The 25,145-nt window shown below is 37.4% G+C and overlaps 1 protein-coding gene across 1 annotated transcript; it reads right to left on the bottom strand.

Annotated features, from left to right (window-relative positions):
* Positions 1–14,273: 14,273 nt before the first annotated feature.
* On the bottom strand, positions 14,274–15,263 carry LOC135150316 (uncharacterized). Its single transcript, XM_064086579.1, has 2 exons — positions 14,963–15,263; positions 14,274–14,740 (listed from the first exon to the last, which is right to left on the bottom strand). The coding sequence occupies exons 1-2, from the start codon at positions 15,261–15,263 to the stop codon at positions 14,274–14,276; spliced, it is 768 nt and encodes a 255-aa protein (XP_063942649.1).
* Positions 15,264–25,145: the final 9,882 nt, after the last annotated feature.

The following is a 25,145-nucleotide window of genomic DNA, read 5'->3' as shown; positions in this document are numbered from 1 at the left end:
CAGGAGCGCGAAGAGCGCCTGTGAGGACCTCATCATGTTCGACTGGGGCACGCAAGACGCCCTAAATCGACCTGGGTCAGGTCGACAATCAACATGGGTGTTAAAAACACCCAACGCTCGAGAGCGCCCTACATGCGCCCTGGGAGCGCCCTATGAGCGCCCCAGAAGCGCCAAGAGCGCCCGTGGAGCGCCTGAGGACCTCACCATGTTCGACTTGGGCACCCAAGATGCCCTAAATCGACCTGGGTGGGGTCGACAATCAACATGGGTGTTAAAAACACCCAACGCTCGAGAGCGCCCTAGATGCGTCCTAGGAGCGTCCTATGAGCGCCCCAGGAGCGCCAAAAGCGCCCGTGGAGCGCCTGAGGACCTCACCATGTTCGACCTAGGCACCCAAGACGCCCTAAATCGACCTGGGTGAGGTCGACAATCAACATGGGTGTTGAAAACACCCAACGCTCAAAAGCGCCCAGGATACGCCCCAGGAGCGCTAAGAGCGCCCCAGGAGCGCCAAGAGCGCCCGTGGAGCGCCCTAGAGCGCCCTGGAAGCGCCCGGTAAACGCTCGGAAAGCGCCCTAGAACACTTGGTTTACCCCAGAATTCCTCGGATCAACCGAGGAAAGTCTAAAATCGGCCCAGGTGCCTGACTTTGCTCAGAATAGGCTCGAGAAGTAATCAAAAATGCGCTAAAACTTTAGAAAAGTTTCTACGAAACTTATCCAAAGTTGGGGGGCAAATGATATGGGTCTGAAATTAGCCCTAAAAATTATTGGGTTATTTTGAGCTCGGGTCTGATTAAAGGCCTGAATATAAGGCCCGGGTTTTGTGTTTATCACCCAAAATTCATAGCTAGCAGATTGAGGTTATAAAAAGCCCGTTGGGCATCCACGTTTGGGAAACGTGGGCTGCCCAATCTCAAGGCACGAGCCTCCAGCCCGGTCAGGGCCCAGAACTCGAATCCTAGTCCTACTAGGAGTCTGACTGACGAGTCCAGGACTCTAAGAGTCCTATAAGAACTCTAAATTTCGGAGATAACTATCTAGAGTCCTAGATAACCTCCAGCAGCTCAAGATAAGGATCAGGGATCAGTCCTATCCTATCTCTAACTCAAATACCTATTTCTACTAGGACTCTAACACAAGGGATCCTACTTCTAATCAGTCTCAAACCCTGAGACATCTATATAAAGGGCTCTACCCCTCCAAAATAGAACTACGTTTTTTGACTTGATTCTTCACAACGCTGAAGATACGTAGGCACCTCGTGAGGACCCGTCTGAGTTCCGACTCGCGAGATCAGTCAAAAAGCACGAAGCTCACCCCTCGATTTTTGATCCATAACAGTGACCGACCGGTGATATGATATAATCCCTTCTAGCCAAAATTACACTGATCCCGCTACAAAACCACCTTTGAGATCATTCCCCTCACATCAACTCGGATACAAGTCTGGTCCCGCTACGATGATCCGGACAACGTCACCTAATCCCGCTACCCCAATCCAAGAAGCAAACAAAGTCCTTTCTAAGACATCCCAGACATATAACAAATATGACCCCACATGTCTGCGACGACATCTAGTAACGGTCGGAGGAATGGATGCGGCCAAACGTACGAATCAGTACATTCTTAGAGTCATCCTTAGTCTCAACGGCCGAGACACGTGTAAGGTGCTGATAAATGGAAGATGTCCTTCTTGGACCACCACAGCAGTCAGGACACGCGTCAAGCGATCAGGACCTACAACCGTTCACAGATGAACGGTCGGGATGAAAGGTACCAACCCTTAAACCCCAGTTCTTCACCTATAAATAGGGGAAGGAACAAAGGTTTAAGGGTTACGAAATACATACACACTCACAAGCTCACACACTCACCCTCTACATTTTCTGATATCTTCTACTTTCCATATTCCCCTTCCAAAGCCACCGACTTACTCTCACGCCGGAGGCGCCGCGGGGCCACAACCCCCCTCCGGCGTTGTTTTGCAGAATCCCACCAGCAGCCACACCACGACAAAACCATGCACGGCGGAGGAAGGACCAGAACCGAAAATGGAGTTATCATTTGGCGCTAGAAGGAGGGCTTTCTAGTATTCTCCGTCTCGTGGTCACGCTACCACTAGACTCATCTTCTTCGGGAAAACTCCCGAAAAGCAAATCCAGATCACCCCTCTGAACCCCGAAACCAACCAAATCTCTCAAATCAACCCCAGATATGATTTTCTTGGTCACGCGCATGTTAGTAAACCCGACCAAGAAAAACCCTAAATTTATCTGTAGCTCATCGAAAAAGTTTGTCCCGTAGCCATTATACTTTTGTCTCCTAACTACTTTGTTAGGTCCTATAAACTCACTATATAATGTGATATAGTGATCACAATCTGTAACACAGTAAGACAATATTAGAGATTGAAAGCAGTAAACTCTTATATTCACAAGGCTTTAATGGTTACAAAAACTCTCTCAGTGATTTATATTGTATCACTAAGAGCTGCTAGGGTTCTAAACAATGTACTCGATAACTCAACTCCTTTCATATTCTCTGAATATTTGAACTCCTGAAATGTATAAGAGTTTAGAAAATCAAGATCAAATCCCTCAAATTTTAAACTCTGAGATTTACATTAAATAGAATAAATTCTAAATACCTCAGAATAAAGACATGATATTTAGAAAATTCATCAAAAAATCAGAGTTTGTCATAAAATCCATAGCTCAATAATATGCTTGTGAAATAATGTGTGTGATTTATCATATGAGATCAGAGACTGAAGAATTTCACAATTTCGTAATTATAAGGTAGACAAGAATAATTTATTTAAACTCTCAAAACATAGACAATAGGCATACTCTGATGGAAAAATATATAAAGTAAACTAACCCCTTTTTTTTTTTTTTTTTTTTTTCAAGGACGCTTTTCAGTGTAAATGAATCACGACCTTTAAATATTATTTTGCAACAGTATTTCTCCAGTAATCAGAGATTGTGACTGGTCACCATAGATTACAAAATCTTGGCAATTACTTAATACCAGTAAGTGTTTGGGTCTTCCCAGTCACTTTCATATATCTAAGATCTCAAAGGAGTACTATGCTTATTTGCAGGGGTATTTATATGGCATCAGAGTTTATAATCACTGTCTAATTTACTGAGAGAAAATGCAAATTAGTCAGTCTCACTTATAATTAAGATATGTGAAGTAATAGAGTCTCAATGATATCAACATGCATATAGTGTAAAGTAGTAGCACAAAATTGAGATCAAGATTTAAGGACCTGAACTGAGATTCATGATTACTAATTCATATCATGCTTCATAGTATCTTCACAGGTTATTTGTCTCAGAAAAAAACGAGATCATCTATCAAGATTCAGAGTTTACAAACATCAGAGTTTATCGTCAGAGAATGACGTCAGAGAATGTCATCAGAGTATAACAAGCAGAGTATATCATCAGAGAATGTCATCAGATTTTAATAATCAGAGAATATCATGGCAAATTTGTGAGCAATACATATGGTAATATGACAATTGAAATTTGAAAGATCTGACCAGTATGTTTACTCAGTTCCTGATATCATTCCTAGCTCATTCACTAGCCTAGTAAAGGTTGCTTCACTGAGTGGTTTGGTGAATATGTCTGCTAGCTGCTGTTCAGTAGGAACAAAGTGAAGTTCAATGGTTCCTTCCTCCACATGCTCCCTTATAAAATGGTATCTTATGCTGATGTGCTTTGTCAGAGAATGTTGAACTGGGTTTCCTGTCATAGCAATAGCACTTTGGTTATCACAATAAATAGGAATTTTAGAAAAGGATAACCCATAGTCCAACAGTTGATTCTTCATCCAAAGAATTTGAGCACAGCAGCTGCCTGCAGCTATATACTCTGATTCTGCTGTTGATGTTGAGATTGACTTTTGTTTCTTGCTGTACCAGGAAACAAGTCTTCCACCTAGAAATTGACAACTCCCACTTGTGCTTTTCCTGTCAATTTTGCAACCTGCAAAGTCTGCATCAGAGTATCCAATTAGACTAAAATCTGATTCTCTAGGATACCATAATCCCAATGATGTGGTTCCCTTGAGATATCTGAATATCCTCTTTACTGCAATCAGATGAGGCTCTCTTGGATCTGCCTGAAATCTTGCACATAGACAAGTGGCATACATGATGTCTGGTCTACTTGCAGTCAGATAAAGCAAAGATCCAATCATTCCTCTATAGTTTGTGATATCCACTGATGCACCAGTATCTTTGTCTAGTTTTGTTGCTGTTGCCATAGGAGTAGTTGCAGCTGAACTGTCTTGCATACCAAATTTCTTCAAAAGATTTCTGGTATACTTGGCTTGATTTATAAAAATCCCATCTTCAGTCTGTTTAACTTGTAAACCCAGAAAATAGCTGAGTTCCCCCATCATGCTCATTTGGTACCTAGACTGCATGAGCTTGGCAAATCTTTGACAGAGTTTAGCATTAGTGGAGCCAAAAATAATGTCATCAACATAGATTTGAACTAAAAGCAGATCATTACCATGATTCAAATAAAACAAGGTTTTATCTATGGTACCTCTAGTAAATCCATTCTGAAGAAGAAATTGAGCCAGAGTTTCATACCATGCCCTTGGAGCCTGCTTTAGTCCATAAAGTGCCTTGTCCAATCTATAGACATAGTCTGGATGTTTTGGATCCACAAAGCCTGGAGGTTGTTCAACATATACTTCCTCATCCAGTGTCCCATTTAGAAAAGCACTTTTGACATCCATCTGAAATACCTTGAATTTCTTGTGAGCAGCATAGGCCAGAAAGATTCTGATTGCCTCCAATCTTGCAACTGGAGCAAATGTCTCATCATAATCAATACCTTCCTGTTGTGAATACCCTTTTGCTACAAGCCTTGCTTTATTCCTTGTGATGACACCCTCACTGTCAGTTTTGTTTCTGAACACCCATTTTGCACCAACTATGGATCTATCTTTAGGTCTTGGTACTAGGGTCCATACTTTGTTTCTCTCAAACTCATTCAGCTCCTCTTGCATTGCTTGAATCCAGTCAGCATCTTGAAGAGCTTCCTCCACTTTCTTAGGTTCAGTTTGTGACAGAAAGCAATGATGTAAACACTCATTTGCTGTAGCTATCCTTGTTTGCACACCTGCTTCTGGATTGCCAATTATTAAATCAGGTGTGTGAGATTTTGTCCACTTCCTAGCATGTGGAAGTTGACCATTTTCATCATTGGATCCTCCCCCTTGATCCATGCTCTCATGATTCTGTTGATCATTCTCTGTAGCTCCCCCTAAATTTGTGCTATCAGAGTTTGAATCAGTATTCTCTGATGAGTTTGAGTCAGCATTCTCTGATGAGTCTTGGGTAGAGTCTGGAACATTCTGATGCTCCCCCTCAGCAATTGCTTCATCATTATGAACTTGTAAAGTTTCACCAGAGTTTGTTGTATTTTGGTCACAGTCAGAGTTTGACTGTTCATCAGAGTTTGTTGAATCAGAGAATATTTCTTCATTTTCAAAATGCAGTTCTTCATGATCATCCATATCTGCTAAGCCCATAATTCTTTTGTCATCAAATGACACATGTATGGATTCCATGATCACCTTGGTTCTCAGATTATAGACTCTGAAGGCCTTTGTTATCAGTGGATAACCTACAAAAATACCTTCATCAGCTTTTAAATCAAACTTGGTAAGCTGTTCTGGATGAGTCTTCAATACAAAGCATTTGCACCCAAATATATGAAAATACTTCAGATTTGGCTTCTTTTTCTTCACCATCTCATATGGGGTCTTGCCATGCTTATTAATCAAGGTTGCATTTTGAGTGAAACAAGCTGTTTGAACAGCTTCTGCCCAGAAATAAGTAGGCAATTTAGCCTCATCAAGCATAGTTCTGGCAGCTTCTATAAGAGTCCTGTTTTTCCTTTCAACTACACCATTTTGCTGTGGTGTACCAGGTGCAGAGAATTGTTGCACTACACCTCTTTCTTTGCAGAACTCTTCCATTGTTGAATTTCTGAACTCAGTTCCATTATCACTTCTAATGATCTTCACTTTGTCTTCAGATCCATGATCCAGTTGTTTCACATGATCCATCAGATGCAAGGCTGTTTCATCTTTAGAGTGAAGAAAATATACCCAAGTGTATCTGGTATACTCATCAACAATGACAAGAGCATATTTCTTCCTTGCAATGGATGGGACATTTACTGGTCCAAATAGATCAACATGTAGAAGATGATATGGTTTCTTTATTGAGAATTCAGTCTTACTCTTGAAAGATGTCTTTCTCTGCTTGGCTTTTTGACATGAATCACATAATCCATCAGATGTAAGTAGTGATTCAGGGAGTCCTCTCACAAGCTTTTTCTTTATAAGCTCATTTATGGAGTTGAAATTCAGGTGTGAGAGCTTCTTGTGCCACTTCCAACTTTCTTCTGCAGAGATTCTTGTAGACAAGCAGATTGCTTTTCCTTCAGAGTTTGTAGGCAAGTGGATTTCATAAATATTCCCATGTCTGTGAGCAGTCACTGCCACTTTGCTTGTTGACTTGCTTACTATCTCACTGTGTTCTTCATAGAAATCAACATGATATCCTCTGTCACAGATCTGACTGACAGAGAGTAAATTGTGTTTCAGCCCTTGAACAAGAGCTACATTTGATATGATGACATTTCCAAGATTGATGTTGCCATATCCCAGAGTCCTTCCTATGTTGCCATCTCCATAAGAAACACTTGGGCCAGCCTTCTCCACAAACTCCGACAGCAGGGCCTTATTTCCAGTCATGTGTCCTGAACATCCACTGTCCAAGACTAGAATATTCTTCCTGTTGCCCTGCAATCACAAAGACCACTAATTGTTAGTTTTAAGGACCCAGACTTGCTTGGATCCCTTGGCCTTATTAAGTTTGTTAGCTTTTGCAGCGGAATTATTATTATTATCAGAGTTTGAGCTAACAGACTTTGTAACAGAGTTTGTACTAGAAACAGAGTTTGTACTTGCAGAATTTTTATTAACCTTTAAAGAAGGTTTCAATAGATAATAATCATAATACAAACTATGATATTCTTTGCAAGTATAAATAGAATGCCATAAACTACCACAATGAAAACATGGATCTTGTGGTTTATATCTAATACTACTTTTTCTAACTCCAGACTTTGTAGGTAAAGAGTTAATGTCCTTGTTCTTCCTGCAAAAATTAGCAAGATGATTAGTATTACCACAGTTATGGCATGTCTTCCTAGGTGCATTTGGAACAGGCATGTAGTTATTACTCTTGTCTATTCCAATCTTGCCATTTCTATTTTTCCTAGGCTCCCTGTTTTTGTCATCAGACTTTACCTCTTTAAGCTTATGTTTAAGCTGTTTCTGAGTCATCAGTCCTATGTTAACCTGTTTGGGCTTATCAGATTTCAAATTGTTGTTAATCTCTGATTTTGGTCTACTCTGTTTAGACTTAGAGGATTCAGCAACAAATTTAACAGGTTTAACCTTAGGTTTTTGAGTTTTAACAAACTCTGTTTTTGATGACTCAGCTTCAGTGTTATCAGTGTAACCTAGTCCTTTCTTCCAGTTTCCACTACCTAAGATATCTTGAGTAGTTTTGCCTGAATTAGTCCATGTCTTTATGATCTCCCTTTCCTTAGCAAGTTCTGATTGAAGAGATGCATACCTCTTTAATAATTCATCTTTGACAATGACAGCATCATCTCTTTCTTTTTGAACTTCCAACATCTGAACTAATTCTTTTTCTAGAAAATCATTCCTTTTCTTTACACTCAGAGTTTCAGATTTTAATCTTTCATTTTCTAAAGTCTGATCTCTAAAGCTGATATGCAAAGTTTTAAGAAACAATCTTAACTCAGTTATATCTTCAGTATCAAAGGCAAGAGTAGAATGAGGTACCTTAGCAGGAGATTCAGAGTTGTTGTCAGTGTTTGCCATCAGAGCATAATTGACTTCTTCTTCTGAATCAGATGTATCTGTCCAGTTTCCTTTCTTGGTGATAAAGGCTTTTTCTTTTTCCTTCTTGGCTTTCTTGCATTCAGATGCAAAGTGTCCCTTTTCACCACAGTTGAAACAGGTATACTTGTCAGCTTTTCCAGCTTTCCCTTCTTTGCCCTCATTCTTCTTGAAGTTCTTCTTGTCATAAACTCTGTCAGAGTTTCTGTCTTTCCTTGAAAAACTTTTGCCTTTGTTGAACTTTTTGTAGGCCAACTTCTTGAAGCTTTTCACCATCAATGCTGCTAACTGCATCATCTCATCATCACTTTCTTCAGAGTCTGAGGGAACATCAGAGTTTGAGTCATCAGAGTTTGATGACTCAATGTCAGACTTTGTGACATGAGCTTTTCCTTTGCTCTTAGCAGCTTCCTCTTGAACTTTCAGAGCAACAGACTTTGATTTTCCTCCATGACGTTTGCTCCTTTGCTCCATTTCAAGTTCATGAGTCTTCAGTCTTCCATAAACATCATCAAGAGACATTTCTCCCAGATCAAGATTGTCTCTTATTGTAGTGACTTTCAAATCCCATTTTTCAGGAAGAGCCAGAAGAAATTTGAGGTTTGAGTCTTCAAGATCATATTCCTTGTTTACCAGAGATAAGTCATTCAACAGTTTGACAAATCTGTCATACAGATCTGTCAAGGACTCACCAGATTTTGAGTCAAAGTGCTCATACTCCTGTGTAAGGATTGTTTTTCTGTTTTTCTTTATGGCCTGAGTTCCCTGACATCTGGTTTCTAGAGCATCCCAGATTTGTTTAGCAGTTTTGCACCCAATCACCCTATTAGACATTGCATTATCAAGGGCACTGTGCAGAAGGTGTTTCACCTTAGAGTCTTTACCAATTGACAAGATGTCCTCAGGGGTGTAATCTTTCTTTTCTTTTGGAACCATCTTCTGAGGTTCATCTGCAATTCCAACAGAGAGCTTGGTGGGCATATGTGGTCCATCAAAGATCCTGTCAAGGTATTCTGGATCAACAGAGTCTAAGAATATTATCATTCTTTCTTTCTAGACTGGATATTCAGATGCCTTAAGGATTGGAACTCTAAAGGATGAAGCTTGTGATTTTTCAGACATGATTGTGATTAAGATCTCACTGTAGTAATCTTAACAGAGCTGGCTCTGATACCACTTGTTAGGTCCTATAAACTCACTATATAATGTGATATAGTGATCACAATCTGTAACACAGTAAGACAATATTAGAGATTGAAAGCAGTAAACTCTTATATTCACAAGGCTTTAATGGTTACAAAAACTCTCTCAGTGATTTATATTGTATCACTAAGAGCTGCTAGGGTTCTAAACAATGTACTCGATAACTCAACTCATATAGAGTAACCCTAATCTGTGTTTATATATACACAGTTACAAAATCAATCTCTGATTTGATATCCTATAAATCAGCTATGAATTCTATCAATCAAAGATTGCTCCAGTTTTCTGTTTAGTTTCCATAGTCAGCAAATCACTCATCCGCTTCTATCCTTCCTTGAAGTATATCCGCTTCTGAGCTCTTTCCACGTGTAAACTCTGACGAGTCTTGACTATGTAAACTCTGATCAGACTTTACTAAACTCTGATCAGCTTCTAGCTTAAACTCTGATGATTCCTGTTCTAAAACAGACTTTAAGAATATTAGTAATCATCAATTATATCTAACATACTTCTAGCACAAACCCAAAATAGTAAAGTTGACACTTAACCCTTGTCATCAGACACGTGACCTCCTACCAAAAAAGCAACCACATACCATGTGCTATAATCATGGTAAAAAAGAATCAAACCCTGTCGACCAGGTCTAACATAGTCCCTCTGGCGGACCAGGACAATCCAAACCCGGATCTCACCTCAGAACCCCTCTTCACCCGGGTGAACCCGGACGAGAACCAAACAATCAATCCTGATGACGCCTGGGTCACGATCGAAATGAACCAATATAAGTACATTGAGGTCACGGTCGCTCCCAACCAGACCCTTCACTTAACTAGCAAAGAGTTTGCAGATGCTATGCAACTGTACGAAGAGCACCTGGGCGGGATCCGTAGAGAAATGGAAATCATTAACGAGTCCGAAGACTCCGGGAATAGCCATAAATCCCGGGGCTCTGTCTTTGACCGACTCAGAGAAAGAACCAAGAAAAAGAAACAAAAAGAAAGCGATGCAACCAAGCAGAGGATCCTGGTCGAAAAAAGAGAGCAAATCCGGAAAGAAGAAGAAGAAAAGCTAGAACAAAAAATTGCTCCGCGACTCCAACTAGAAGAGGAAAAGATGACAAAAGGGTCCCGGTCCAAACGATATCGAAAGGAGATGACCCCTGAGCTCATATCAGATGATGAAAACGAGGGACCCGGACAGACAAATCTAAGAGACATGATAAACGAGCTCAACCGAAAGATGGGGAATGACTCCGGATTGGAAATAGGGGGAACCCTGACCCCCTTCAATCATTCCCCGGCAAAAAAATATGAAGCATTATAATTTTGAGTCCTTCGACGGACTAGGAGACCCGGAAGAGCATTTGCACTATTTTGAATAGATAGCCCAGATCTATTACTACAATGACCTGACCAAGTGCCGCTTCTTCGCATCCACATTCAAGGGAGGGGCTCAAAGATGGTTTAGCAGGATTCCCTCCTAGAGCATCGGATCCTGGAAACACTTCAGGAAAGCCTTCCTCAGAAGGTTCCGGGCCAACAGGACGCATGAACTCCACATGTGTCACCTGGAAATAGTTCGTCCGTATGACAACGAGGCACTCGCAGACTACATGAGACGTTTCCAGGAAGCGGTCAACAAAATTTCCAGCCTAGATGAAAGAGAAGCTCTGAGTATCTTCCGAAGGAACCTGGATCTGGAACACAACTAGAGATATGTCGTGGAACTGATCAACAAGGAACCCCAAAGCCTAGCAGCAGCATACGCTATGGCAGCAAAATTTATTAAGGAAACTGATGTCCTTCAAGCCATGAGGATGACCCGGCAGGGTAGCTCGAAAGGAAAACAAGCCGAAGAAAGGCCGAGGAGAGAATACCACCAAGATAAAAAATTCAAACCCGAAAGACAGACCAATTTCATCCAAGACTCTGGATCCCGCAGAGTGGCCTAACCCGGGCAAGGCTCGAGGAGTGACCCGGGTCCTAAAAGATCAACCCGAGAACAAAAACTGGAACCCGAGTGGACTCCACTCAACCGGCCCCGGGCAGAAATTCTGAAAGGGATCCGGTACAAGCCCTTCTATTACGCCCCGAAACCAATGCAAACACCCCCAGAAAGTAGACCCACGAACCGTCACTGCGATTACCACGAAACACTCGTCCATAAGACAGATAATTGCATGTCCTTAAAGTACTTTATCGAAGAACAGATTGGTAAAGGGAACTTCGGGCAATACATAACCCGAACCACAGCAAACAAAGGAGAAGGATCCGGGAAACAGAAAAACGTAGTCAATGTGGTCCTAGGAGGATCCTACTCCCCTCCTCCCAGCCCGGACCCATGCGAAGAAATAATGTCCATTCAGTCCTTCCCTGAACAAGTCATATCTTTTAGCAACAAAGACTTCGAAGGAGTCACCCGGGGTCACAATGAAGCCTTAGTGGTAACTTTAGACATCGCCGAAAATGAAGTCAGAAGGATCCTAGTAGACAACGGCTCCTCGGCCAACATTTTATTCAAACATACTATGGACCGGATGCAGCTGGGAAGTATCCGGATAAATTACTGTAGGGAGGACCCTCTTTACGGGTTCGGGAATAGCATTGTCCCGATCCTTGGCACGCTCTATCTCCTGGTCCAATTCGGCACGGCCCCAAACCAGATCAACCATATGATTAAATTCTATGTGACCGATATGCCTTCCTCCTACAACGCAATCATTGGTCGACCAGCCCTAACCAAGGTCGAAGCAATTACTTCCATCCCTCATCTAAAGTTCAAGTTCCCGACCCCGTTTGGAGTAGGGGAAGTAAAAGGGGACTCTGTTGCAGCCGGGATGTGCTATAGTCAAGCCCTGATCATGACCGAAACACACCAGGATAACAAGAGAAAAGCAACCATCTTTCAGAAGCAAAAGAGCAACAAAAAGCATCGGCCATACCCAAGAAAGGACTCAAAAAGGGAGGTCTAGGTTATTGATCACAACCCGAGTACATCCAACCCGGGAACAACCATACCTAAATCCCAACAAAGCTACCAAGCAGCCGCGGACTCAGTGCGGGATTTCTTTGAGAAAAACACCGAAGCTCAAGTTCAACAAATGATCTCGGCAAAAGAACTAGCCAAAGTAGAACCAGCCGTCGAGACAGAAGAAGTCATCGTGAAAGAAGGACATCCTTCCCACAAGATCAAAATAGGAAAATGTCTGGACGCGACATTCAGGGAAGGATTAATCCAACTCCTCCGAGACTACGCAGACATCTTCGCCTGGAGTCCCAGCGATATGCCCGGATTAGACGAATCATTAGCTCTCCACAGCCTGGATGTAGATCCTAGCAGAAAAGCCATCAGGCAAAATAAGAGAAACTTCGCTCCGGAAAGACAAAAGGAAATTGACGAAGAAGTAGAAAAACTGCTCAAAGCAGAAATCATTTGCGAAATGAAATATCCAGAATGGCTAGCTAACGTAGTCATGGTCAAAAAATCTAATGGCAAGTGGAGGATGTGCGTGGACTACATGGATCTGAACTCCGCATGCCCTAAAGATCCATATCCTCTACCAAGCATAGACCAATTAATAGATGCCACATCCGGGCACCTTATGCTGAGTTTTATGGACGCCTTATCCGGATACAACCAGATCAGGATGAAACCAACAGATGTCGCCAAGACAGCTTTTATCACTCACAGAGCCGTCTACGCCTACAAGCTAATGCCGTTCGGCCTCATGAATGCAGGATCCACCTACCAGAAAACCATGAATGAGATATTCAAAGACTAGTTGGGAAGGAACCTCGAATGTTACGTCGATGACATAATAGCCAAGTCAATGATGATCCCGGACCACATTCCAGATTTGAAAGAATGTTTCGAAAACATGAGAAAACACAAGTTAAAATTGAATCCAGAGAAATGTGCTTTTGGTGTAGAAGGAGGAAAGTTCCTAGGATTTATTATAAGCAACAGAGGGATCGAGGACAACCCAAAAAAGATAAGGGCAATCCAGGAAATGAAACCACCCAAAACGCAAAAGGAGGTTCAAAAACTAGTAGGATCCCTCGCGGCATTACGCAGGTTCGTCTCAAAGCTCGCTGAAAAATGCCTTCCATTTTTTGAGTTATTGAAAGGAGCCAAGAAGAAGAAGGAAGTCAACTAGAACCCAGATTGTCAGAAAGCCTTCGAAGAAATCAAAAAGTATCTGGCAAAGCCATCAATCCTGACTAAGGCTCAACATGGAGAACCCCTATACCTCTACCTTTCAGCCGGGACCCAGGCAATTGGAGCGGCACTCATCCAAGAGGAATCAGGGCAACAAAAGCCTGTTTACTACGTGAGCCAAGTACTAAAAGACTCAGAAACTCGATATCCGAATCTAGAGAAATTTGCCTTTGCCTTAATAATAGCATCCAGATGACTCAAGCATTATTTTCAAGGAAGGGAGATCCGGATCATGACAGACCAACCCTTAAGAAGAACTATACACAAATCGGATATCTCAAGAAGACTAGTGAATTGGGCCATTGAAATCAGCTAATTCAGTCTGACCTTCATTCCCAGAACAGCAATCAAGGCCCAGGTCCTGGCCAATTTTGTCACAGAATGTAATTTCCCTGAAGAAGAACAAAACCCTACAAGCCGGGATCAGAAAGACAACCAAGATCCTCTCTCAGATTCCTGGATCCTTCACGTCGACGGATCATCTACAACAGAAAGGTTAGGAGCTGGACTCATCTTAAAAAGCCCATCCGGATTCACAATCAGGACTGCTATATCTTTCAAATTCACGGCAACCAACAACCAGGACGAGTACGAGGCACTCTTAGCAGGACTAAAGTTGGCAAAGACTTTTGGAATCCAAAGTCTCAAAATCTACAGTGACTCCCAGATCGTGGTAAGACAAACAAGGAAGGAATGCCTGGCTAAGGACCCGGCCCTGACCAAATATCAAACCCTGGTCCAAAGTTACCTAGCTACAATCCCGAACCACCAGGTTTTGCAAGTCAACAGAGAAGAAAACACCAAGGCAGATATTCTTTCAAAATTGGTCCAAAACTCATCCGATCAGATAGCTCGGTTTATTTCGAAGAGCTACAAAGACTAGCAACCGAGTATGAGGAAATCTTGGAAATCAATAACGAGCCAAATTGGATGACCCCGCTCATCACTTGACCTCTTCTTAACTTTAGGCTTTCTGCATTCATTTGCAAAGTGACCTGCATTTCCACAGTTGAAGCACTTGAACTTGGATCTATCTACCATGCTTCTGTTAGGCTTGGGATTGCCCTTAAATGATTTTGCAGGGTTAAAATTATTTTTGAATTTCAGCTTGGAGAATCTTCTTGACAGGAAGGCTAGGTGCTCATCAATTCCATCACTTTCTTCACCAGAATCAGTTGCATATTTTGCTTTTCTTTTTCCTTTGCTTGATTCTGTGCTTTCTTCTTTGCCCAACTTCTCAGTTTCTTCAACTTGGGATTTTCCTTTATCCTTGACAGAGTTGTCAAGAGATGCAACTAGAGCCACAAATGAATGTCCTTTCCTTTGACTCTTTTCTATCTCTTCATCTTACTCCATTTCAAGCTCATAAGTTTTTAAGGTTCCATACAGTCTCTCAAGAGTATAGTCTTTAAATTCTTGAGTGTTTCTAAAAGAGACTGTCATGGGTTTCCATTCTTTAGGAAGAACTCTTAAGAATTTCAAATTTGAATCCTTAACTTGGTATATTATTCCAAAAAGTTTTAGACCATTTAACAATTTTTGAAATCTGTTAAATGTGTAACTCAAACTTTCACCAGCCTTGAAATGGAATGACTCATATTGTTGAATCAGCAACTGCATTTTGTTCTCTCTTACTTGCTCATTTCCTTCACAGATGCTCCTGATGGTATCCCAAACTTCTTTGGCACTTGTGCAACTGATGACACTATCAATCATTTCTTGATCCAAACCATTAAACAGAAGGTTCATGGTTTTCTTATCCTTGTGTACTTCTTCAGTGTCTTCTTGAGAAAATTCATGGATAGGTTTGAGAATCATTTTGCCTACCATGTCTTCACCATCAGCTCCAATACTGGTACAGACCTTCATGGGAACATGAGGTCCTTTCTCAATGCAGTTTACATAGCTTTCATCAATTGACAACAGATGCAAATGCATTCTAACTTTCCAGTGAAAATAGTTGTCTTTGTCAAGAACAGAAATCTTCACTCCAGCATCCTTCTTTCCCATCTTTCTTTAGCAGTGTTGATCTTTTTCCCTGTTTGTTGGGAACCTGGTTCTGGTACCAATTGTTATTTTACACTAACTATAAGAAAGATTGTAGAAGGGGGGGGGGGGGTTCAATACAATCTTTTACAAATTAAAAGATTCAAGAACAAGAACACCTAAAAACAATAAATCAGAAAAACACCAAGTATTAAAAATACAGGTGGATTGATTGATCCACCCGTGAGATTTTATATGAAGGATCTGTGGATTGATTATAATTCGCACAGCTGCAGGTTTATCACTTGAATAGTTTCTAACTCTCAGATTTTCTCTCAAGTATTCGAACACATTCAACTGATGCTACTAACTTGGTTATATACTCCAAGTTTTATAAAGCTTTTAACTAGAATACAAATTGTGCACTCTAATCTAAACTATGCTGCACATCTTTGTCTTATGCAAGCTCTCTGTGATGTCTTCATCTTTGACCATCATCTTGATTTGATCCAGATTGCATTGCATGGGATAAGAATGTTTCTGGTTCTTCTTTATCGTCATAATCAGGCTCCCATGTCTATTTTAGTGTAATTCGATCCATGTGATTTGTCAGACTTAAGCTCTAGTCACCTTCAACTGCTATTTGCTTCAGCAGTTGAAAGTGCCTTCATCAGTTGAACGAATTACAGACTCCATCAGTTGAGTCCTGTTCCAGTCTCATCAGTTAAATTCTTTAGCTTCATCAGTTGAACACTTTGTCTTCATCAGTTGAAAGCTTGGTCTTCATCAGTTGAAACATGATCCAGTCTTCATCAGTTGAATAATTACATCTCATCAGTTGAATATCCTTCACTTAGATAAAATTACATGGCATTGAATATTTACAATTAGCCATCCTATTCTATCCATCCGTTGATAATTCTCAAGGACAAGAAATATAACAATTACAACTAAAATTTTGATAAAGATTCCAAATAAAACATGTTACAGAGTGTTTATGTTATCATCAAAATTATTGATTCCTAACAATATTAAAGAAAACCAAAATGTTATATCTAATATAAATCACTTAATAAATCTGAAAAGCTGTGAGTATGTTACATGAAATGGTATAGAGTAAGCCCATGCACAATTTTAAGAGCTTGGGTTGAGCATGGACAACCCATTAAGGCCTCTTTTTGTTTTGGACCATAACACTAATAACTTATATATAATTTTGGGCTACCCACTAAGCCTCCATAACCGTAGTTTCTTATTTAAATACCTAGTTGTTTGAGAGTTAGCGGCACACCCACCCCTGTATTTTATAAGTCTAGTTCTCTCATCCTATATTCATTAGAGTGTATAATATCATCAGTATATTTTTTTAATCACCTCTTTGATTACAAATTACAATTATAGTCAAAGATTTTGTAATATGATGTTCTTCAGTGATATGATTTCTCATCAGTTGTGAGTATTTCACTTGTTCATTAGATGATCTTTCATGGAACAGATCTCATATATTTGTAAATATAATCTCTATAAACATAATTCAATTTCATCCTTCTACTATTTGGGATATAAATTAATATATTTGCAATTTATTTTCCTAAATTTTTTGTGGAATTGTATTTTTTTAACAATTCTTATTATGATGCTAATAAGTAAGATTTTGCTTTCAGGTTTTGGTTACACAAGTATTAATCTTGGTGCCCATGAGTTGTTTATGGATCTAAATCTCAAGCAATGAAGAAGAAGATGCTCCAAGTTTACATCTTCTGTAAGTGAATATTTCACATCTTTAAGAATATTTAATGCTTGTTTTGGGTGCATGATATTAAATTATTTTAATATGATTTATTTTTCTAAAAAGTAATACGAATAGTAATTTGAAATCAAAAATATATTTTTGTTAATTAAGATTCTCCAAAATATAGTTGCTACAAGTTAGTATATTTTTAAGAAACCTAAGTGTTAGTTACAGATTTATTGGTTTTCTTTACTATACTACAATAAATGAATAAAAAAATATTGAAGTTTGTAACTGTGTTTTGAATGAAATAACGTTGTAATAATCATTTAAGTTTGCAATATTTCTATAAAATTAAGTTTTTTATATATATAATTTTCTCTAACAGTATCATTGATTTGCTTTTAAGTAATTAAACAAATTGCCTCACATTTTACATCTCCCGTCCTGTTGTTTGGTGAATGGTATTAAACAAAAGGTGTGTATGTTTGGTTGATTATGCCATCAATATTTATTCCTTACTATATTGATAAATGCATTCTCGAAATAGACTCCTATTCTAGCAAAATGATGATACAGGCATGTTCTAAAAATTAATTATATTCAACTTTTCTACTTTATTTAAAGAAAATTCAATGATATTATAAAATCAGTACCCACATATTATCTAAAAAATTTCCTCATGATTTATAGACTTATTGATGACTTAGCATCCATTATTCCAAACAATTTAACCACAATGAAAAAATAATTTTATAATATGATAAATGGCATAATCAATCTCCATATTTTTATAGCAACTAAACACATCTCGAGGATCTAAATGTTATATTTAATACCATGACGTTATTAATGCATATATTGACCACCAAACACAATGATGAGAAGATTTAAAATGCCATGACTTTGCATAATATGTTTGATTTGTTAAACAAATCTCGGGTTTTTTCATAAATACCTAAGTGTAAAATTATTTTTGCAAAATTACTATATCTTTTTTAAATATTTTGCAAAAATACCATACTTATGAAAATATTTGCAAAAATACTATATGCAACTCGTTGCAACCACATGCAACCATACTTGCAACCAGATGCAACCATATTTGCAACCCCTGCGGGGCCAATTAACAAAAGTTGCATCTGGTTGCAGCTAGTTGCAGACCGTATTCTTGCAAATATTTTTTTAAAAATTATTATTTTTGCAGTTTTTTCCAAAAGATAGTAAAATTGTAAAAAAATTTAGAAAAAGTGGTATTTTTGATAAATTCCCAAAAATCTAATGATATATATTGTTGTGACAATGATAATATTGCATGTATTGCCAAGTGAAACAAAAAGTAGAGAAAAAAGGCTGTAGATTCTTGTTATTGCATGTACGAAACGAATGATTGTATCTTAATTCTAATGAAATAGAAAGCTTGTTGTTTTTATTTATAAATCTTTATAAAATAAAGTGATTTTAATCTTCTATATTTGAGACCACCTTTTCAACAAAAAGAACTTATAATGCTCGGCGGTCAAATCATCAATTGCTTTTATAACTTGGTGTATATCAGACTCCATTAGTTCGAAAACTACATATATGTCTTTAAATTCTCTTTTAGAAGGCGGCAATAAGATGTATTTGATTTCCACTATGTGTGGATGACGTAGGATCCGACTTATTACTACTACATATGTTTACATATTGGGAATCCAATACAACAAAAGTTGGATCAAACATATGTAGTAGTAATAAGTCGACTCCTACGTCATCCAGACATATTGGAAATCAAACACATCTTATTGCCGCCTTCTAAAAGAGAATTTAAAGACATATATGTAGGTTTCGAACTAATGAAGTCTGATTTACACCAAGTTATAAAAGCAAATGATGATTATTTGGCTTTTTAGGACATAAGCTGAACATCCTCATTTCCTTCCAAATTATCCTGTGTAAGTATAGGTGAACAATGGTCATGCTAGTTGTAATGTGATCATACCATGAGTTACACATGTTGTACATACTTCTCAAAAGAGAATGTATATGATTATAGAAATAAATTTATGTCTACTCTACATATGCATATGAAAGTCTTCATGATTTGCTTTCAAATTTACATACAAATGGAAATACCGAGTGTCGACTTAATTAGGCATCTATACATCTTTCCATCATATATAGGTGGTGTTTGTTTACCGCTTAAAAGCCCAGCTTCTAGATTTATAAGTTAGAAGCACATATTCATACAGTTTGTAAGAAGTTATTTATGCATATTTTAGCATTTTCTTCTTTTTAGGTTTCCACCATTCTTTTTTCTCTCATTCATACCATAAAGACCATAGCCCAAGTGCAAGGAAGGTTTTCACAACATAATTATCTCTTATAATTTTTGAGTGTAGCACCAGTGTATCCAGAAAGCATGATGATAGTTTCTTCGTTAGAGAAAAAACTCCTATATGAATATTTTTCATCAATATATATGAACATAAGGAATTTAAATAAAATAATAATAACATGTTATATTGGGTTGACAAACCGTGTCAACTGGATAACTTGAGGATTAGATCAATAATAGAAGAAAAACATTATATTATACAAAAATAAATTGTGTTTTCACATTTATAGTTAATTATTAAACTAAAACTTTTGGGCTCCTGTGGTTAATATTAAGCTGATAATATAGAGACTTTTTAATAGTTGTTTTAATGTAATGACTCTTGACCTTGTAGTGTCCTAATTACTATCACTCCCAATATAACTATGGGATGGAGTATTTTGTTTTTAAAACAAAAAACCACAAGCTTTCGATATTGAGTTTTGTCTGAGTAGTAGCTAAACTATCCATTGCATTCTTCTTCTTGTTTACTTAATTATTGATATTAAAGTAGTTCCGACTTCCACCATTTATAAAAGTACATGGAAGGAATTACGGCATTCACCGAGGTACATAACTAGTATTGAACAACATTATAATACATATTAGTTTAATGACAAAAACTACCTTTATCACCTAATAACTATATTAAAAAACACCTCCAATATAAAATAATGAGAGAAATTTGTGTGTTACCACACTATTTATACTCAAAGAAATTTGTGTGCAGACCCCTAGCGCTTGGGTTGTTAGAAAAAATGCTTGCATTTGAACCAAAAGATAGACCTTCAACTGAAGAGGTAAAATAAACCTTATTGTTGGAATCTGTCTATTTACCAGTAGTGTTCTGTAGGTTAATGCATTTGGTGTTTTTATCTGTGTAGGCTCTTTCAGATCCATATTTCAATATAGCTTGTAATGTCAAAGAGAAAACCTTGTGCACAGCCAGTTTCAAAGTTGGAATTTGAATGTGAAAGGAGGAAGATAACAAAGACTTAATCTTGACGCAGACTTTGGAGAGACAATGAAGGAGGAGGGATATGGGGAGCAGCTACTGATGGTAATATGGCTTTTACAAACATAGCGAATACTACAAACATATCTACAACAGCCCGGGCACGGGTGGCATACTGGATGCATAGCGTGGTTTTTTTTAATTATATAAGTGTGAAAACACAATTTACTTATCACAATAGATGTTTTCTTTTACTTGTATAGATTGAATATTGTAGCTATCTAATTGACACTCTTGGTTAAGAAAATAAAACAAGTAATTATTATTTTATTTATATTCATATTGTAGAATAATATGTTGGGATTATTTATTTAATCTAAACTTGTGTCAATTATTGTTATGAGGTGTTTTATTTGTTTAGTTTTTTTAAATAAATTATATCAGCAGTTACGTGTGTATAAGTAGCAGTAGGAGAGATATTATAGGAGAGTCATGGGCAGTGGAAGTATTTTAGGAGTCCAGTACGCTACTTTCTAGGTTAGTTGCTATTTTTGTGTTACCCACCTCTTGCCTGTGGTTCTATTTAAACTGCATGTATCTTGTTTAGTTTATCAGAAGAGACTACAATGTAGTCTTTATGTATCTTCTCCGTTTATACATCTATATCCTTATTATTATTTTTATCAAATTCCAACATGGTATCAGAGCTTGGGGGGAGTATCAAGGCTTAACAGCCTTCCCTACCATTCCTTGGACGTACGTAAGAGCAGTTGGAGTGAGGGAGCCGGTGAAGAAAGAGTGAGGACAAAAGGTTGGTTTTGATAGAGTGCGCCAACTGTTCCATGAAATGCAGGAGAGATCATCATGTGTAGTATGGGATGCATATGGAGTTCTTTCTTTAGTCTAAGTGTCAGATGGGCGTGCCAGACGGGCAAATTTGAAGTGCGATACAGTCAAAGAAGTGATAGCCATACGGGCTCAGAAGTAATAGCCATACGGGCTCAGAAGGATAGCCATACGGGCTCAGTGTAAAAGCCATACGGGCGTGTGAAGAATAGTCATACGGGCTCAGAAGGATAGCCATACGGGCTTGTGAAGAATAGTCATACGGGCTCAGTTTAAAAGGCCACACGGGCCAATAAATAAAGTCTTATCGACTACGAACGTCTTGCCAGATGGGCACCAAAGATCATGCCAGATGCGAAGAATTTGCCAGGCAGCTAAGTTTAGATTAAGGGGGAGATTGTTGGGATTATTTATTTAATCTAAACTTGTGTCAATTATTGTTATGAGGTGTTTTATTTGTTTAGTTGTTTTAAATAAATTATATCAGCAGTTACGTGTGTATAAGTAGCAGTAGGAGAGATATTATAGGAGAGTCATGGGCAGTGGAAGTATTTTAGGAGTCCAGTACGCTACTTTCTAGGTTAGTTGCTATTTTTGTGTTACCCACCTCTTGCATGTGGTTCTATTTAAACTGCATGTACCTTGTTTAGTTTATCAGAAGAGAATACAATGTAGTCTTTATGTATCTTCTCCGTTTATACATATAAAACTACTGTCTCTATATCCTTATTATTATTTTTATCAAATTCCAACATAATATTCATATGTGAGATTTTTATGTTATTCAATCAGATTTATCTCATTATTTCCATCATTCTCAATAGGAATGTGGGCTACATTATCTTATTTTTGAGTTTCTTGGTGTTCCATGTGTCCATTGTAGTGAATTTCAGACAACATATTTCTTACTCTAGTATCTAAATTTTGAAAGGTGGAGATGGGATTTGTAAGTCTAAAATGTCTAGCTATAAAGATTATGGAATATATATTTGTATCACAGTGAGGGCTAAACTCAAGGTGGTGAAATGACTCGGACTGTTTTTTTAACCAAAATGCATTTTTGGTTAATTCTTAAATTACAAAGATACATTCAACCTCCTGATTCTCAACTAATTGATAGACCTCAGATTATGAAGAAGTAAGGAGGAAATTATGAAAACCCACTACACCATAGATGGCATATGGAAACCCCTTGAAATTGTTGCTAAATGGCGTACAACCAATGCCTTATAGTCTATTGCAATTTTTTAGTAAAAAAATGACCGTTAACTTTACTCCCGTTACGATAGGGCGATATTGCAACAAATATAGTAAAATATAGCGACGACTAAAGTAATTGCAAAAAGTGTCATATGGCAATGGTTTTGAGTCTAGAGAAACATAATTTAGCCCTTGCAATAGCGTATTGCAATGTTGCTTTTTAGTCGTTTTTTTGTCAACCATTGCAATATGTCAATTATTGCAATGAATTAAACCATATTTGGCAACAAAATAAGTGCAACAACAATGCTTTTAGAATTAAAGGGAGAACAAATGACAACAAATTTCAGGTTACAACAAAGTTTTGATTACTAAAAAAGAAGTAATCGCATCAATTTATAGGATATAGCAATACTTTTACTAAAACATATCACTCATAATAGCAACGGTTTATAGGATATAGCAATGAATTTTAATAAACAAATTGGCATGACATGTTTGTTTCCATTATAATCCACCAAATAACTTGGTACGAAACAAAAACCAACCAAGTCATCAATATTGGCACATAACCACCAACTCAAAATGGACTATCCCAACAACATTCTGACAACCATTATGAAAGGATATTTTCGATATTAATTTATTTTGGTATATATAAATAAACGTAAAATTTAAATCACCTAGTAATCCTCCCAATAGGACATTAATTTGCATGATTATCCTTAAGCGGAAAAAGTTAATTCCAGCAAGTTGTTTGAAAAATCATTTAATAATTCTTCCCAAGATATATATTTTCACGCAATATTCATGCTGAGGGATATCGCCACTCTACGATATTTCTCTATCTTCATATTGCAAAATTAAACTCACATGAAGATCAAAAAAGGATTATCAAGATTTGATATTTTTTAGAACCCTCATGTAACATTAAAATCTCTTAATTAAAGCAATTTATTCTATGATTTATCAAATCCTATTTTAAGGGATAAATTATCTTTAATTATTCAAAAATAAATCTTTCACTCCAAAAATTATTTTCTATCCAAAAGAAAGATTTACTCTATCGAAACATTAATATTTGGATGGTCAAATATTAATATCCATTTTTCTTTGGTTCCTCAAATATTTTCTCCAAGGTCTCTCCAATTACTCATTTTTCGGAGAAAAATATTTTAATACTTAGAATGTACTTTAAAATTGTCAAAACCATGATTTATCATGATTCTTATTATTCTAAGTATTTTGATATCAAAAATTAGTCAAGGGTCTACTTGTTTTGACCAAATGCTAATTTTATCGGTTTCCGTATATTTCCTTATTTATCGAAGGAAATTAATTTAAATGCTCAAAAATATTTCCATAAACACCAAACTATTTTATTCTCAAGGAAATATATTTTTAGTACATATCCAAGACAAAATTCTGGCCAAAAACGTTTTACAAATTATCAAAAGGATTTTCGTATTTTATTCAAACCCGAAAAGCGGTTTTTATCACTTTAATTCCGGATAAAATACTTTCACTTGCTAGAATAACTTGAAACTTTGGGGATATCATTTTTATTATGTGATGTATGTTAGGTAAAAATTTCGTGATTTTTGGAGAATGTTTGTCGGGGTGTATTTCCGAAAGGTTGACCTGAGAAGCTTTGATTGAGCGTTTGACCTAGGAGACCTTGACCAAAAATTACCAAACTTCACGGTTTCTATTTTCCAATATTTAGAAAATTGTCATATTTTTTGTTGGATATAATAGAGATATTTAGGAATAAGCTATATTTAATTAACATTACTTATTCGTAAATTAATAGTTAATTAGCTTGCATTGGGGTGTGTGCCTTGACTTTTAGTAAGCAATAAGTGCTGAGATTTTGAGTCACATGTTGCTAAGGCTAGTAGACAAAATCCATGTAGTCATCCCTTACCTCACCCACTCCATTTACATCATCCCTTACATCATCTTACATCACCCCACTACCCTAAATTTCCGTATAAATACCACCCCATCCCCATTCATTTTCTACACAAGCTAAAGAGTCAATTAGTTGCTGGGAATTTTTTAAGTATCCTCTCTTTCATCTCTACAAACACTCTCTACAAATACTTCTTCTCTAAAACCTCCATTCTTATACATATATATTTATATATACAAGGTTTTAGTTATATAAGCTTAGTTCAACCAACCAAACTCTCTCCCAACCCAACTAGCTCAACCTGTAATGACACGGACTTTTTAAAATTTATTTATTATTATAAAATTGATTTTCTTCAAAGAAGGAAATAAGATTTAATATGTTATTCCAGTTTTATGAGTTTTCAAAGTTTTATAATTAAACTCCGGGTAACTGTGTTATTGGTATATGATTATATTTTCAAAAAATTGAGTTTTATATATTGTTCTTGAAAAATCGAGATGATTATTATGTGAATACATGTGTTACATGATTATGTGATATTGGTGGATTTGTTTGTCTAAGTACTTGTAATTATTTATGAATATTATGGGATTATTATACGAATTTTATGAATTTTGTGTTATCTGATTTATTGAGTTGACTGTTAATATGTGTTCGTAATTGAGAGATTTCAATTTCTATACACTCAGGAGGAAATATAGTTTATTTGGATATTCTCATATCGATTTGTGAAATGTTATATGATTTTATAATCG

This window comes from Daucus carota, chromosome 2, assembly GCF_001625215.2.
Source record: "Daucus carota subsp. sativus chromosome 2, DH1 v3.0, whole genome shotgun sequence".
Lineage (NCBI taxonomy): Eukaryota > Viridiplantae > Streptophyta > Magnoliopsida > Apiales > Apiaceae > Daucus > Daucus carota.
The sequence above is the reverse complement of the archived record's forward strand: the minus strand, read 5'-3'. Positions and strand labels throughout refer to the sequence as shown.